Raw genomic sequence first — 12,388 nt, forward strand, 5'->3', positions numbered from 1 at the left:
TAAGGGGGGGCGATCCCATAGCGTCACTCTTAGTGGCGCATCCACCCTGAGGTCATCAGGAACCGCGACCGCGTAAATTGTGCAAGTGAATTGGAGGCTTCACGGAGAACTCGTCATTATCAACTGTTTCTTTCGAGTGGTTTTCGAAAAGTCTCTCTTCATTTCAGAAAGGGTATCTTGGCAAAATGCCCGTGCTTACACCTCCGCTCATGGATGGTATCTTTAAGTATAGGGGGTTGGTCAACGGGTTTCAGTATGATGCCAAAGTACCAAACAACCAATGTTCCTTGAGGATGAGTAGTTGGAAAGCTAATATGATGCGAGCCATTTACGGCATGGCCAATATGATCGATATACTATCTTTGCAAAGGCTAGAAGAATGCTGAGCTCAAGTGCAGAAACTGTGAGAAGCATGGTTCATCTGCGATTCCCTCTCAACCAGCTTCTCGAAAACCATCGAAGCAGTCTGCTTGAAGCTGTAAATCCTCGCATACTTACTACTGCAAGCACGTCACGTTGCTGAAAGAAACATTCTACCAGCAGGTTCGAGTTACTGCACCCACTCTACTGCTCTACACTTACTGTCTGGAAGGTCCACTGGAAAATAATGTCAAGGATTCTCTGTTTGTACAGTAAAAGCATCACATAGATCAACATGAACGCAACATATCATCCGGCAGTGATCCTCGGAACAAAAGTCCTAAGGCCTCAACAAGAAATAATCGAGCATAACTCAATCACATTAGCCTCCCTCAAACATGTCAAGATGCAACCAAACCAGTTTAGTTCCCGCACGAACACGGACAGAACATTTGGTCTGCCTTCCACGCATGCATCTGCCATGACCAGTGTACCGAGCCTTGCGACCCAGATCACCGGGAACCATTCACAGCAATCAATTCTCGTCTTCCTTAGCAGTGGCCAGTTGCTCGTCGGTGTCCGAGTACTCAGTGCTGTCTGTGGCCGCGCGAGGGGTCAATTTGCTTGTGTATCTTGAGCACGAGCATCGGTCACCAATTCTCCGGCAGTGGCATTGGGTCAGACCGGACGGGCAATTACACTTGTGCTTCAAGGTGCAGACACCCCCGCAGGTCGGTCGGAATGGTCAGCAAAACAAGTCAAGGGCGAGAGGTTCTGAGATTAGGTGGTGACTCACCCAGTCAGGCAGTACGTCACGCGGCACCGGTGCCCCAGGCAAGTGGTTCGATGACTCGGTACTCTGGTCGTCGGTGGTATCTGAAACATCAATGATGTTCGAATTGGCGGTGGTATCCAGATCAGATGCAGTGGTGTCCGGCTCATCAGTGGTGTCCAAGTCATCAGTGGGGTCCGAAACATCAGTGGTATTCGAAACATCAGTGGTGTTCGACATATCAGTGACATTCCACCCATCAGGAGCATCAAGGCCGCTGACATCATCCTGATCATCGATTTCCTCAGTTCCATCACCGCGCGGGATCCTGAAATGGTTCTTGCATTTGCAAGCCATTCTAGGTATCATACAGCGGCACTTGACCATTTTGGAACTATAGCAATGGCAGACGTGATCATGGAAACAATAGCCCACGCAACTTTTCCACTGCGCAAGTAGAAGAATAAAAGATGAGAGTCAGCAATCTTCAACAGGTTTTGATCAGAGGATTTGCAGCACTAGACCTATCACTTACCCCTTTAATCCCGAACTCACCCTCTCCTCCATCCAGGGTCTGATTCTTGTTCTCGATGCCGGTGCCGTCGAGCGAGTCCAGGGTGTTGTCGTTGTTGACATCTTTAGTGGAAGTCACAGCGGTGGCACCACCCTCACCATCAGCGTGCGCACCGCTCTTGGAAGCGTTATCAACATTGACGACATCAGTGGAAGAGGAATCCAGAGACTCCGTCACAGCGATCTGCATGAACAATCCAAACACCAGAAGGAAAACGAAGAGCTTTTTGAAATGGAACATCGTGAACGACGCAAAGGTGGAACTTGGTTTTGGGAAGCAAGGACAAATGAGAGGAAGGAACCCGAGCGAAAGGAGAGACGAGAGAAACGAACGTGGGTGAGACAAGGAAGAAGGAGAAGAAGAGGAAGAGGGAGGGCCAGACGGAGGGGGATCATGGGAGCTCTTATATCCCACACGAAGGTCAATCCGGATGGTGAATATCGAAATGAGCTTCAGTTCGCTACTGGGCGAATTCTGATACTAGCCGTGATCAGCTCGATGCAGAAGCTGTCTGAGACCTCGAACAGGATTTTAAGATTACATCCTGCTTGTGACCTATTGCGGATGATATCAGGCGTGATCATAGAAGCTTCATTACGCACGCTATCAGTGAAAGCTGGAACATCTGAGTGAATAATGAGATTACCCCCCAGCCCTTGATCATTATTGTTTGACATCACAAGTGGTCTGACAACCGGATTGGGGAACTCGTCAAAGAAATTTAACTTATTTGGTGAGCACGTATGATTCTGAGTGGCTGGAAACCACAAGGCAATATTACTGTTCACAAGCTTCGGTTCATGGCGACGCGTCAGGCTGTAGCTGGCCATTAGCTGGGGTTATGATATCAACAAGATGATGACGGTGAGAGGCGGGACAGAGGTGACTGGCTGGCTGGTGCCGGGTTATGATATCAACAATGACTACGACAAAGGGCACGAGACGGCTGGCTGTGGTGAGGACATGATTTCAGCAGGAAATTTCTATGCGAGATGACTACAATCACACAAAAGACGGCCGAAATAGCAGATACAGGGTCGATGCGCATTGCGGGATATACCGAGCTCACAAGGCAGCAAGCTGTATGGGTATCTATCCAACCTAGACATCTCCCAGAGCTCACAACCCCATTTGACAATGCCCGTTGCTTCAGGCCCACGGTTCCAAAATCGATCTGTACACAACAATTAAGTACAAGCCGTGATCTATATAGTTCAAGCATTCTCAACCTTGGCCCTCTTGAGGACCAGAATCTTATTTTCCATCCTCACCTCTGCCCACCATCCCCGTGTAACCAGCCGCCGAGCGAGTTCACGGCCCTTCGTCCAAACCTCGACTCCCTTGTCCCCTAGGACGTAGGCCAGCAGATTACCTTCAACATTACCAACAGCCTCATCGCCGGGCCGAAGGACACGAAGTCCCGCGAAACCAGAAACTGCATCGATTGGTTGCCATTTCCCGGCTTCGGAGGAGGAAGACAAGACGAGCTCAGCCTCTTCGCCGGGCTCGACGAGAGCGTAGTCGAACTGGGACCAGAAGGCAGGATCAGATTTCACAACAGGGGATTCGGTCTTGTCGTAACTCCAGGCTGAAGGCCCGGAGTGAGTGGCAGGGTATTGGAGGAAGCGGGTGACGCCGGTCTGGCAGGCGAGGTTGCCAAGATAGACTGATGCGTTTGAGGTCTTGTCCACATGCGGGATGGCGTGGTTGTGGAGGGCGTGGAGGGCGTGTGCACCGGGATAGTTGGCAGAGGAGGCGGGGAGAAGGACGAAAGTAGACACTGCGAAGGAGGCCAGGGTGGAAGCAAGCAGGGCGAGGGAGAGGAGGTGGTAGATGATGGACTTGGTGCGGTGTGTCCATATGTATGAGGCGCCTGGGGCACAGGCTGCGGTCAGAGCAGGGATGGTGTAGATGATGAAGCGCCATTCTTTGTGGGGCTGGGCGCTGTAGATGGCGAGGAAGACGAGAGAGGGGACGAGTAGTGAGATTGCCAGAGAACGGGTGGCGGGTTGCACCAGCGAGGTGGGAATTCCGACGAGATAGGCCAAAGGGTTGAGAAGCAGACGAGGAACGGCGTTGACGAAGTAAAAGTACCACGGGTCGACCCCCCAGGCTGATGCTTGGCCGTGGATGACATTGAACTTGAATGCCTCAAATTCGGGCCACAGGGGAAATCGCTGCCAGAAGAAGGAATCCACGAAGACAGTCGTGGTCAGACCGATGGCGAGGCCCACAATTCCGGCGGGGATAATCTCACGGAGAATGCTGATGCGGCGTGTCACGAGGAGGAAGATGGTGTTGGTGGCCAGGAATATGGCAAGCTCAGATCGAAAGATAATACCAGCGACTGTCAGCAAGCACAGAGAGAGCCGTGCGCGACTTCTATACGCTGCGGTAGAAATTGATGGCTCTTGAAGAAGGTAGCGTAGAGCTAGGGTGGTCATGCCAAATGCAAACATGTTTGAGAGCGTCCGCGATGCATAGTACAGAACGTGGAATTGGCTGCTCTGAAACAAAAGGTACCAGACGGCGGTTGTCTTGCCGGCAGTACGTCGCAGACTCCTCGCAAACGACAGCAACGAGACGGCATTGAAAAGACCTAGAATAGCTCTAACTTTATACAAATTGTTAGTCTTGCCTTGGCCTACTGGTAAGCGAATACATTTCCAAGCTACTTACTAAGCAATTGTCTGTCGACATTGTCTTGCAACCAAATGAATGGCCGCGCCAGACCGGCCAGCAGTGCGGCGCCGACGAATGTCCGAGGAACAGCACCAGGAAAGGTGAAATGATCATAATCGGCACGAAACCTCTCGCTGACATTGCGCGTAGGGATTCCATAGGCCAGGATATCATGAGCGGCTTGGATATGGAAAGACTCTTCTACCTTGGTGTATGGCGCAACGACCAAATGCAGAAGAATGAGGGCGGGCACTGCGGCGAGGAGCAGCACGTAGACTGAGGGATGATTATTAGTATTATGGTTCGAATAAGATTCAGGGATACTGACCAGCATCTCTCCCACTCATACTGACCCTACTATCGTAAAAGGTTGCTCAAATAATTTTAGTGATGTTGCATAAGATAGAATACCCGGTACAAAACGAGGAAGTATGAAGCCAGATGGTCAAAATCACATGAGTTCCCGGGAGGGAGGCGGCCTGGGCTGGGCTGGTCTTTTCCGCACTTCCTCTCCGCCGTTATCAAACCACTTCCTCCGCTTCAACAACCATCTATCGCACTGACTTCACCTCCACCACCTCCACCACCCTCGATATCCCAATACCTCTCCCGCCAAGATGTTCTTCTTCGGCCTAGGGAAACTCGTCTACGGTATACCATCCACCGGACTCCATCCAAACACAACACAAACATAAACCACGCACCCGAACAGTTGAGCCCGCAAGCTGACCTCGCGTGTGTGTCTCCGCAGTCATCATCCTCTTCATCAACTCCCTTGCCATCCTCTCCGAGGACCGTTTCCTCGCCAGAAGTACGTCCACCCCGACCCGAAGCCCCTGGCCCGCCAACATCCCTCCCCATTCGCTTCCTCTTGTCTCTGCTTCACTAACCACCGCTCCTCCGCAACAGTCGGCTGGGGCCGCATGCAAGCCGATCCCGCCTTCGGCGCAACCTACGACAACACCAGCGTTAAGGCCAAGACCATCAATCTGATCGCCAGTGTGCGGACCGTAATGCGAAGTACGTTTCTCCTTTTTTTTGTTTCTGACAAGCAACAAACTAAATATACATATACACACCTGTTCCCATCCCGTCGGATCATCTCCCCCCCCCTCCCCCCCCAACACGTCATCTCAATCCTGCTAGCAACCCACCTAGAAAAGATCGCTAACCTCTACCTCCCCCGCTCTCCTCCTCCGCTGGCCGGAGGAAACAGCCGGGGGAACTGTCTACAGTACCCTTAATCGTGATCAACACCATCGTCATCATCTACGAGCTTATCCTGGGGTAACCCCCGCGCGGAGATCCGAACGTCTGTTTTTCCTGTCGCGCCCGATCTAGTTTTCCCTTCCATCCTAAACTCGATCACGGGGTTTCGACTTTTTTTTATGTATAACCCTTTGTTTACATATACTTATACTGCTTCGTCAGCGAAATCTATGAGGTGTTTTTATTTGTGCTGGTTTCAGGGAAATGCTTGCTTCGATTCAAGGAGTGAAATGGGATAAGATTTGTCATAAATACAGATGCCATGTGAATGGGCCTCCGGGATCGCACTTTTACATAATCATTGGAGGAACGATCAATGCTTGGGGGTATGAGGACTGCAGATATGGATCATAAGGAGGCATGATTACTGCGGCTGCGTGAGAATGAACCGCGGGCACATATAGGCCATGTCCGGGGTCATTTGGGATGCCTTGGCATCGTTGTGCTATAAGTTGGTTAGTTAGTTAGTTAGTTATACTATTTATGTCATATTGGCCAGGAGGGCCGGAGAGGGAGGACGCCATTTGTATACCCTACAGAGAACAAAAAAAGCACACTTCGCATACATGTCATTGGTATCAAGGTCTATATACCGCGCGTACCCGCAAGACTTGCTCATGCGAGTTTCACACATGATATGTCCAGTTGCCGTAGGTACAGCGTCAGCACTAAAGGTCATTCAAGGATTCTCTCAGATTTTCAGGTGGAGACGATGCGCTCGCCTGACGTTTCCATCGAAAACGAGCGAATATATCCACCCACAAACCATCAGACGACAAAGTTCGAGCTTCCACTCTTGATATCATCTCACCAGTTTGAGCAAGTAGAACAGAAAACACCGTCGCCAAACGCCTCATTTGCCCAGTGGTGTGACCCAGGCATGGGTATCACAGGGAGATGAATTTGAGAAACAGGATCAAGAAAACAAAAAAAAAAAAAAAAAAAGGCTAAATCATATGCAGACCTAGGCGGGTTGTTCGATGCAATAAAATGCAAGCAGGTCGGAGCTGGCAGAAGAAAATCGTGCAGTTAAAACAGAGACCGGATCAATTTCATCCACACGCAGCCCGGTCCAACATGCATGATAGGAATGAGCCACGTCGTGAAAGTCAAAATGAAACCGGCCTGGAAGGAAAGGGTGGTGATACATCGAAGAAAGAATATGTACGACAAGAATGCGTCTTTTATGTGCATAGAAAGTGTAGATCTGATACACGTGGTGGCGGGTAATAGGTCATCATGTTCAGGAAAGCATGCTGAAGGACTTCTTCCTAATGCTGAAACTCCGCCATTTACCATGGGTCGATCGATCGCCCTTAGGACTCTTAAGAGAATCCGGGTCATCATCTTGAGGAACTAGGAGGGTCTCGGGAGAAGCGACCTTTTGAGGCGACAGGGGCTGGAGTGGTTCAGGTGGCATATTGCTCGAACTGGAGTTATCAGAGTTGGGCACCGCAGGCAAACCAGATGACGACGCCCGACTGTCTTTGTCCTTCCCCAGTCTCTGGCTGAAGCTCCTGCTGCCTCGCTTGAGTCGACTCAGTCCGCCACTCTTGCCACTGTCGTTACGTCGGTCTTCGTCAGCCTTGGACGCTCTGCTGGCCTCCATCGCCGCCTTCATTTCAGCTTCGTGACGTCGCTGATTCTCTTTGCTCTCCTTGAATCGAGCTTCTTGCTCCTTCCGACGCTGTTTTTCCAGCTCTTTTTCGGCTGCTTTGCGTTCCTTTTCCTCTTTGGCCCGCTCCTTCTTCGATTGAACGTCGCTCTTCTTGGGACTCAGTGGTCGCGTGTTGACCTCCGGGATCGGAGGCACTGGAGGGAGCACGGCTGTCGGAGTATGCGGGGCAGCGGCTTCAGCGCCGATATGCTCGGTGTGAGTCGGGAGTTGAGGCGCCGTCGGGGCGCGTTTCAGGCCCGTGAACCGGTGAGGCTCGTCTTGCGTGGGAATTTGGGATGCACTGTACACGTGAGATAGCCCGGTTGGGGAGGCAAACCCATTCTGCTTCACGGTAGTCTCATTCAGATTCAACTCTGCCATGGTCGCATTGAAATTCTCCTGTTCTTGTTCCTTCATGACCGCCTCCATCGTAGTCTCCTGATAAAATAAGACGTATGCGCAAGCGAGGCCGGGTTTATCTCCGAAAAAATTCCGCACGTAATTTTTGTCCACAGGCTCTACCATCTCGTCATCGAAGAGTAGCCAACCGCGATCCTGCGTCTTGATGATAGCCACGTAATGGCCGTGGTAAGGGCCGCCTCCGATATGCACCACGACGGCATACAGCTCGTACAACCGATCGGGATCCTCTGCATCGTCTGTTGTGTTGAAGAGACGCAAATGATACGGGTAGACGACTCGGTGAAACAACTTTTGCAATTTCTGTAAATCCTCGGTGTATTTGAAACGCTTGAGATGGAGAGCCAAGATGCGGGGAAGACGCTTGATTTTCATGCGCTTTTCTGCCTCCTGCAGACCGCCACAGTTGTCACAGTGGAATTTATTCCGCTCACACAGCATCTCTTCTGCCGAGAATTTCCTTAGACACGATGTGACCGACGAATGTTGTTCCAGGTCCACCGACAGGTCCAGAAAAATCTCATCTCGCTGAGAGACGTTCTCGCAGGTCAAGCATTGTGTTTCAGATGTCAGAGTCCCTTCAAAAAGCTCGTGCACCCATCGCGTAGTGTTGGGGGTCTTCGAACCAGAACTTAGAGACTGTTGAGAGGATTCCATGTTTTCGGTGGACGGAAGGCTCTTCTCTGGATGTTTCATGGCCTCGGATTCGACGTTTGCTACCACCTCATTCAGCAGAAGAATCAAGAACTCATGGGCATCCTGATGCATAGCAGTCCGAAACATCTCGTGATCCCGGCGGAGAAGTTCCAGCAAGCGCTGGGGCCGTGCTATGCCAATACGGGTCTGGCTCGCCACAATAGACTCGAAGATATCTTTCAATGATGTAAACAATGATTCCGACATTCCATAACTAGCCGAATTGTTTGTGGTTTCTAGAAGGGGCAGAGTCTGCAAGGCCATCTTCTTCTTGTATTCCGGGGAGTCTTTGTCTTCAGGCTTTTGCGGCTGGTTCGGGGGCGCCCCTGGACGTTGTGGCGTAGAGGCTTTTTGCTTCTCCGCTTGGGCCTCGGCTTCCAGGTTCGCGGCCGGATTCTGATAGTGTAGGTTCTTTGCCAATGCGGCTTCCAAGTTTTCTATTGGGGTTCTGGTGGGGTAATTTATGACGGCTTCTCGGAAAGGTACTGAATAATAGAGACACTGTAATATGGAATTACAGTAACTGTTCGAGAATGTTAGTGATATAGTCGTCCCTCAAATCTAAAAAAAATTGCCCCGCATATATTAGGCGTCTTTGGAACTCACCATGTATTTCCGAACTGGAAGAGACGAGGTCCATTAGCAAAGTTCTAGGAGCAAGATATTCTAGACCCAGACTTACATTCTCCATCGCAAAGAACTTATCACTGCCATCTTCTCTAATCGAGCCCATATCTTGGAGCATTTTCTCTAACGGGGTCATCGTCGGCGCCTGGGGTTCTTTCTTGGTGGGAGGCGCCCCAACCGAAGGCGTGGGTCCCTGAAGACAGTACGGTTAACATTCATCGTTTCCTACTGATGCAGATAAAAGGCTTCATTCGGTCCCAATGAGTCCCTCGTCTAGCTCCGAAGGAAGGGCGCACGCAAATACTGGAACGAGATAATGGCAATTGCCCAGCATCAAATTAGAGCGAATGCGCCACCCAAAGAAATATGTTTAAACCGTCCAGGCACAGAGCATTGGGACACGATGGGTCGGGAACAATCCAGAAAGCCAGGCTGACCGGGACATTAACTCACCACATCTTTTCGGAAACTCCTCAGAAAAGACCCCATGATTATCGCACAATGTCGTGGATCCTAATTCAGCCTCATCGGGCAAGTGGCGGGTGAGAACCAAAGCCAATACCGGAGCCCAAGGAAGAGCGGCAATGCGTAGTTTCTCGAATCACGCGCGGATCGGGGAATCAACAGGATGCGGTCGGGAAGGCTGAGGGCAAGCAGAGGTTCTCTCCCGAGGTCGTGATATGATCTGGAGCGATTGAAAGTCGACAGAAACCAGGTGGAAGAATTCGGAGTGCACGAAACCGACAAGAGTTGTCGCAAAACCGGGACCTGGATATGTGGATGGGAGAGCGTGGAATGGGGCGGAAACGTGAACGGGCGGCGGATTCGAGAAAAGGTGGAGAAAGACCGCGGTCCGAGTTGGGGGAAGAAGAAACCGAGAGCAGAATTGGGAGGGAGGCAACAGGATTACCGATCGGTCGGAGGAGATATACTAGTTGGAAATAGCAGGAGAAGGAGTGGAAGTGAGATCAAGAAGGAGCAGATGTTGAGAAATGGGGGGAGAGGGAGAGAGTGAAAGAGAGTGAGAGAGAGAGAGAGAAGGTGGGAAAGGCAGTCAAGTAAGTCAGACAGACAGACAGACAGACAGACAGGCAGGCAGGCAGGCAGTCAGTCTAATCAGTAGTTGGCGGGAATCTCCCCGGGCTTGTCTGTCAGGAACCCTTTTCTTAGTCACAGCCTCGAAGCACCAACGAACTCAGTTATAGTTAAAGATTACTGTATGTATGGTTTGCACGCCGTATTGGTATTGTCCCTTTACCCGTTCTACCTAATGTTACCATTCCCACGGACAGGCCTAAGCGGTCATGTCATACTTTGGCACTTTTTGGAGGGGGAAAAATGAGGGGAAATGAGGTGGGAGCTCATTACCTATCACAATGATGTTTATACTTCTATCCAGCAGAGTCATATCCCCTTTATTTGTTGTCTATGCTCGAAATGATCTGAACGGCCAGGAATGGAGTCAAGGATGATAAACTCTGGCAAGGCTGCTGCCGGCGAACCTGGATTCGGCTCAGTCGGTATCTTTAGTCATTACACCGAGTCTCCATCTTCCATCATTCCAGCTTAACTCCGCCCGTTCACCGATAACTCACTAAACTCGTTGATATCGCGAAGTAAGACTGGACATCTGACTCAATGCTTTTTTTTTCCTTTTTTGACTGTGGAGGAGAAGCATCTTGACACCTCTCTCACTCTATTGTTTCTTGATTTCCTGGTTTTCTGGAAAAGGGTGAGGTGAGGGGAAAGGCTGGGTTGCTACGAGGATGTGGCCCGGGCCATTCGACTCTCTACGTCAGTCACCGAAGGACTTGGTTTAAGCTCCTCCACCAGGCAATGAAACATGGACGTGCGCGAGGTCCAATCTCAGCAATTATAAGCAAACACCTCTGGAGCACATCCACCCGGTTAGTGGATTAATCACCGAGGAATTCCGGTCAGCAGCCTCACAGGCTACACGCGTTCACCAACGGTTTGACGTTGTGTGACATCTTTCTTCGACCAGGACATCATGGGTATGCACTATGATGCCCATTGAGGCAGTATGCACAGAAAGAAAAATAAAGCACAGCAGAGCAACCGCAGAAAAGGAAGGTGACCTTGTAGGGCCTGGCGAAGCGATCCTTCGGATAATATAGCCCACGCATTATCAGGTGCAGCCAGTCTTGCGGCCGGGGGTTGCATCGACCTCGCCATCCCCCGACTTTGATTTGTTGCCAGCCCATTGGCATGGCTTAGCACGCCAATGAGCAATGCCAGCTGCCAGAATGCTATCGAGTAATGATCCAAGATAGACTCCGGCCGAGCGACTGACCTGCAGCTGCAGGTATGAGCACCCAAACAAGATCTGTGGCCTTCCCTACTGCGCCCACCCTCTGGTTTGCTGCAGGCCTATAAAAAGGAGGGGAATCGGAGGATTGACCACGAATGACAGACCATGGGATTCTCCCCCTAGGCAGTGAGACGAAAGGCATTGCGCTATTTTTCCTTCCTGGCCGGCCTGTCCTGGCGGGCGTCCTTGGCGGCGGTTTTGGTGCCATTGGCGAAGCTGAGTTGGACATCCCAGGGTGACTGCCTAGAACCAGGAATGATAAGAGGGGGACACGGAAGCAACAGCTCGAGATTCGGATATTCCGGGCCTCGGTGCTCGATCGGAACGCGTATTGGGACATGCTTTTCCATGAGTATAAGTCTCTTGAGACGAGCCAATTCTCATAATACGTCGGCTATCGATTAGGATAAGAGAATCGCGAGATTGTTCTGTTCTCCTTCCCCTCCTTATTCCTCCTCTCCCTCCCTCTTTCGCCCCCGACCGTGGAGCGCGTTATTAACGTCATACCTTACCGGTCCGTGAAATGGTATGGTATTGTATGGTGCTACACCAGAACCACGTGGAAACACAAGGATCACAGAGGGCCAGAAAACCAATCGAGTTCATTGCAGCTCCCCACCATTCCCCATTCACCCCCGGCATTTCAAGATACTAGCGTCATACCACACTGAGGGGGAAAGTGGAAGAATTGGGAACCTCGTATAACATGAGCCGACCTCCCCAGACCAGCCACTCGTGTCTGTTACCGCATTGGTCCGACCTGAGGTGGGAATGGAAAGTGTCCCCTGCCAGGATGGATAAAATGCATGGGGGTTGCATGGCTGGTTGCATGCTCATGTCAAACTCAAATTCGTTTCTGATATCCGATTCAGATGACCACGAGTCGGTCTTGCCCGGGTTTCACCCTTTGGAGGAGGGGGGAGACTCCGCTGTTTCAGCTGGTTTGACAGCAGTTGTCTCACTCTCCCACACACACACACACACACACACACACATACA

At 51.0% G+C, this 12,388-nt stretch overlaps 4 protein-coding genes across 4 annotated transcripts; 1 reads left to right on the forward strand and 3 right to left on the reverse strand.

The window, feature by feature from the left end:
• Nucleotides 1-662: 662 nt before the first annotated feature.
• On the reverse strand, nt 663-2,026 carry BP01DRAFT_422140 (uncharacterized protein). Its single transcript, XM_025579552.1, has 4 exons — nt 1,668-2,026; nt 1,504-1,526; nt 1,157-1,460; nt 663-1,066 (listed from the first exon to the last, which is right to left on the reverse strand). The coding sequence occupies exons 1-4, from the start codon at nt 1,944-1,946 to the stop codon at nt 896-898; spliced, it is 777 nt and encodes a 258-aa protein (XP_025432711.1). The 5' UTR covers nt 1,947-2,026; the 3' UTR covers nt 663-895.
• Nucleotides 2,027-2,920: 894 nt separating this feature from the next.
• On the reverse strand, nt 2,921-4,773 carry BP01DRAFT_337045 (dolichyl-P-Man:Man(7)GlcNAc(2)-PP-dolichol alpha-1,6-mannosyltransferase; the record flags this gene model as incomplete). Its single annotated transcript, XM_025573266.1, has 3 exons — nt 4,717-4,773; nt 4,386-4,664; nt 2,921-4,320 (listed from the first exon to the last, which is right to left on the reverse strand). Exons 1-3 carry the CDS (start codon nt 4,733-4,735, stop codon nt 2,921-2,923), a joined length of 1,698 nt encoding a protein of 565 aa, XP_025432712.1. The 5' UTR covers nt 4,736-4,773.
• A 152-nt stretch (nt 4,774-4,925) lies between these two features.
• BP01DRAFT_355125 (YOS1 family protein) lies at nt 4,926-5,858 on the forward strand. Its single transcript, XM_025574615.1, has 4 exons — nt 4,926-5,039; nt 5,140-5,199; nt 5,298-5,408; nt 5,624-5,858. Exons 1-4 carry the CDS (start codon nt 5,006-5,008, stop codon nt 5,677-5,679), a joined length of 261 nt encoding a protein of 86 aa, XP_025432713.1. The 5' UTR covers nt 4,926-5,005; the 3' UTR covers nt 5,680-5,858.
• A 732-nt stretch (nt 5,859-6,590) lies between these two features.
• On the reverse strand, nt 6,591-9,193 carry creB (ubiquitin C-terminal hydrolase CreB; the record flags this gene model as incomplete). The annotated part of the gene is made up of 3 exons (XM_025578932.1): nt 6,591-8,953; nt 9,037-9,080; nt 9,113-9,193. The coding sequence occupies 3 exons, from the start codon at nt 9,191-9,193 to the stop codon at nt 6,901-6,903; spliced, it is 2,178 nt and encodes a 725-aa protein (XP_025432714.1). The 3' UTR covers nt 6,591-6,900.
• Nucleotides 9,194-12,388: the final 3,195 nt, after the last annotated feature.

The sequence above is a fragment of the Aspergillus saccharolyticus genome, assembly GCF_003184585.1.
Source record: "Aspergillus saccharolyticus JOP 1030-1 unplaced genomic scaffold BP01scaffold_9, whole genome shotgun sequence".
NCBI lineage: Eukaryota > Fungi > Ascomycota > Eurotiomycetes > Eurotiales > Aspergillaceae > Aspergillus > Aspergillus saccharolyticus.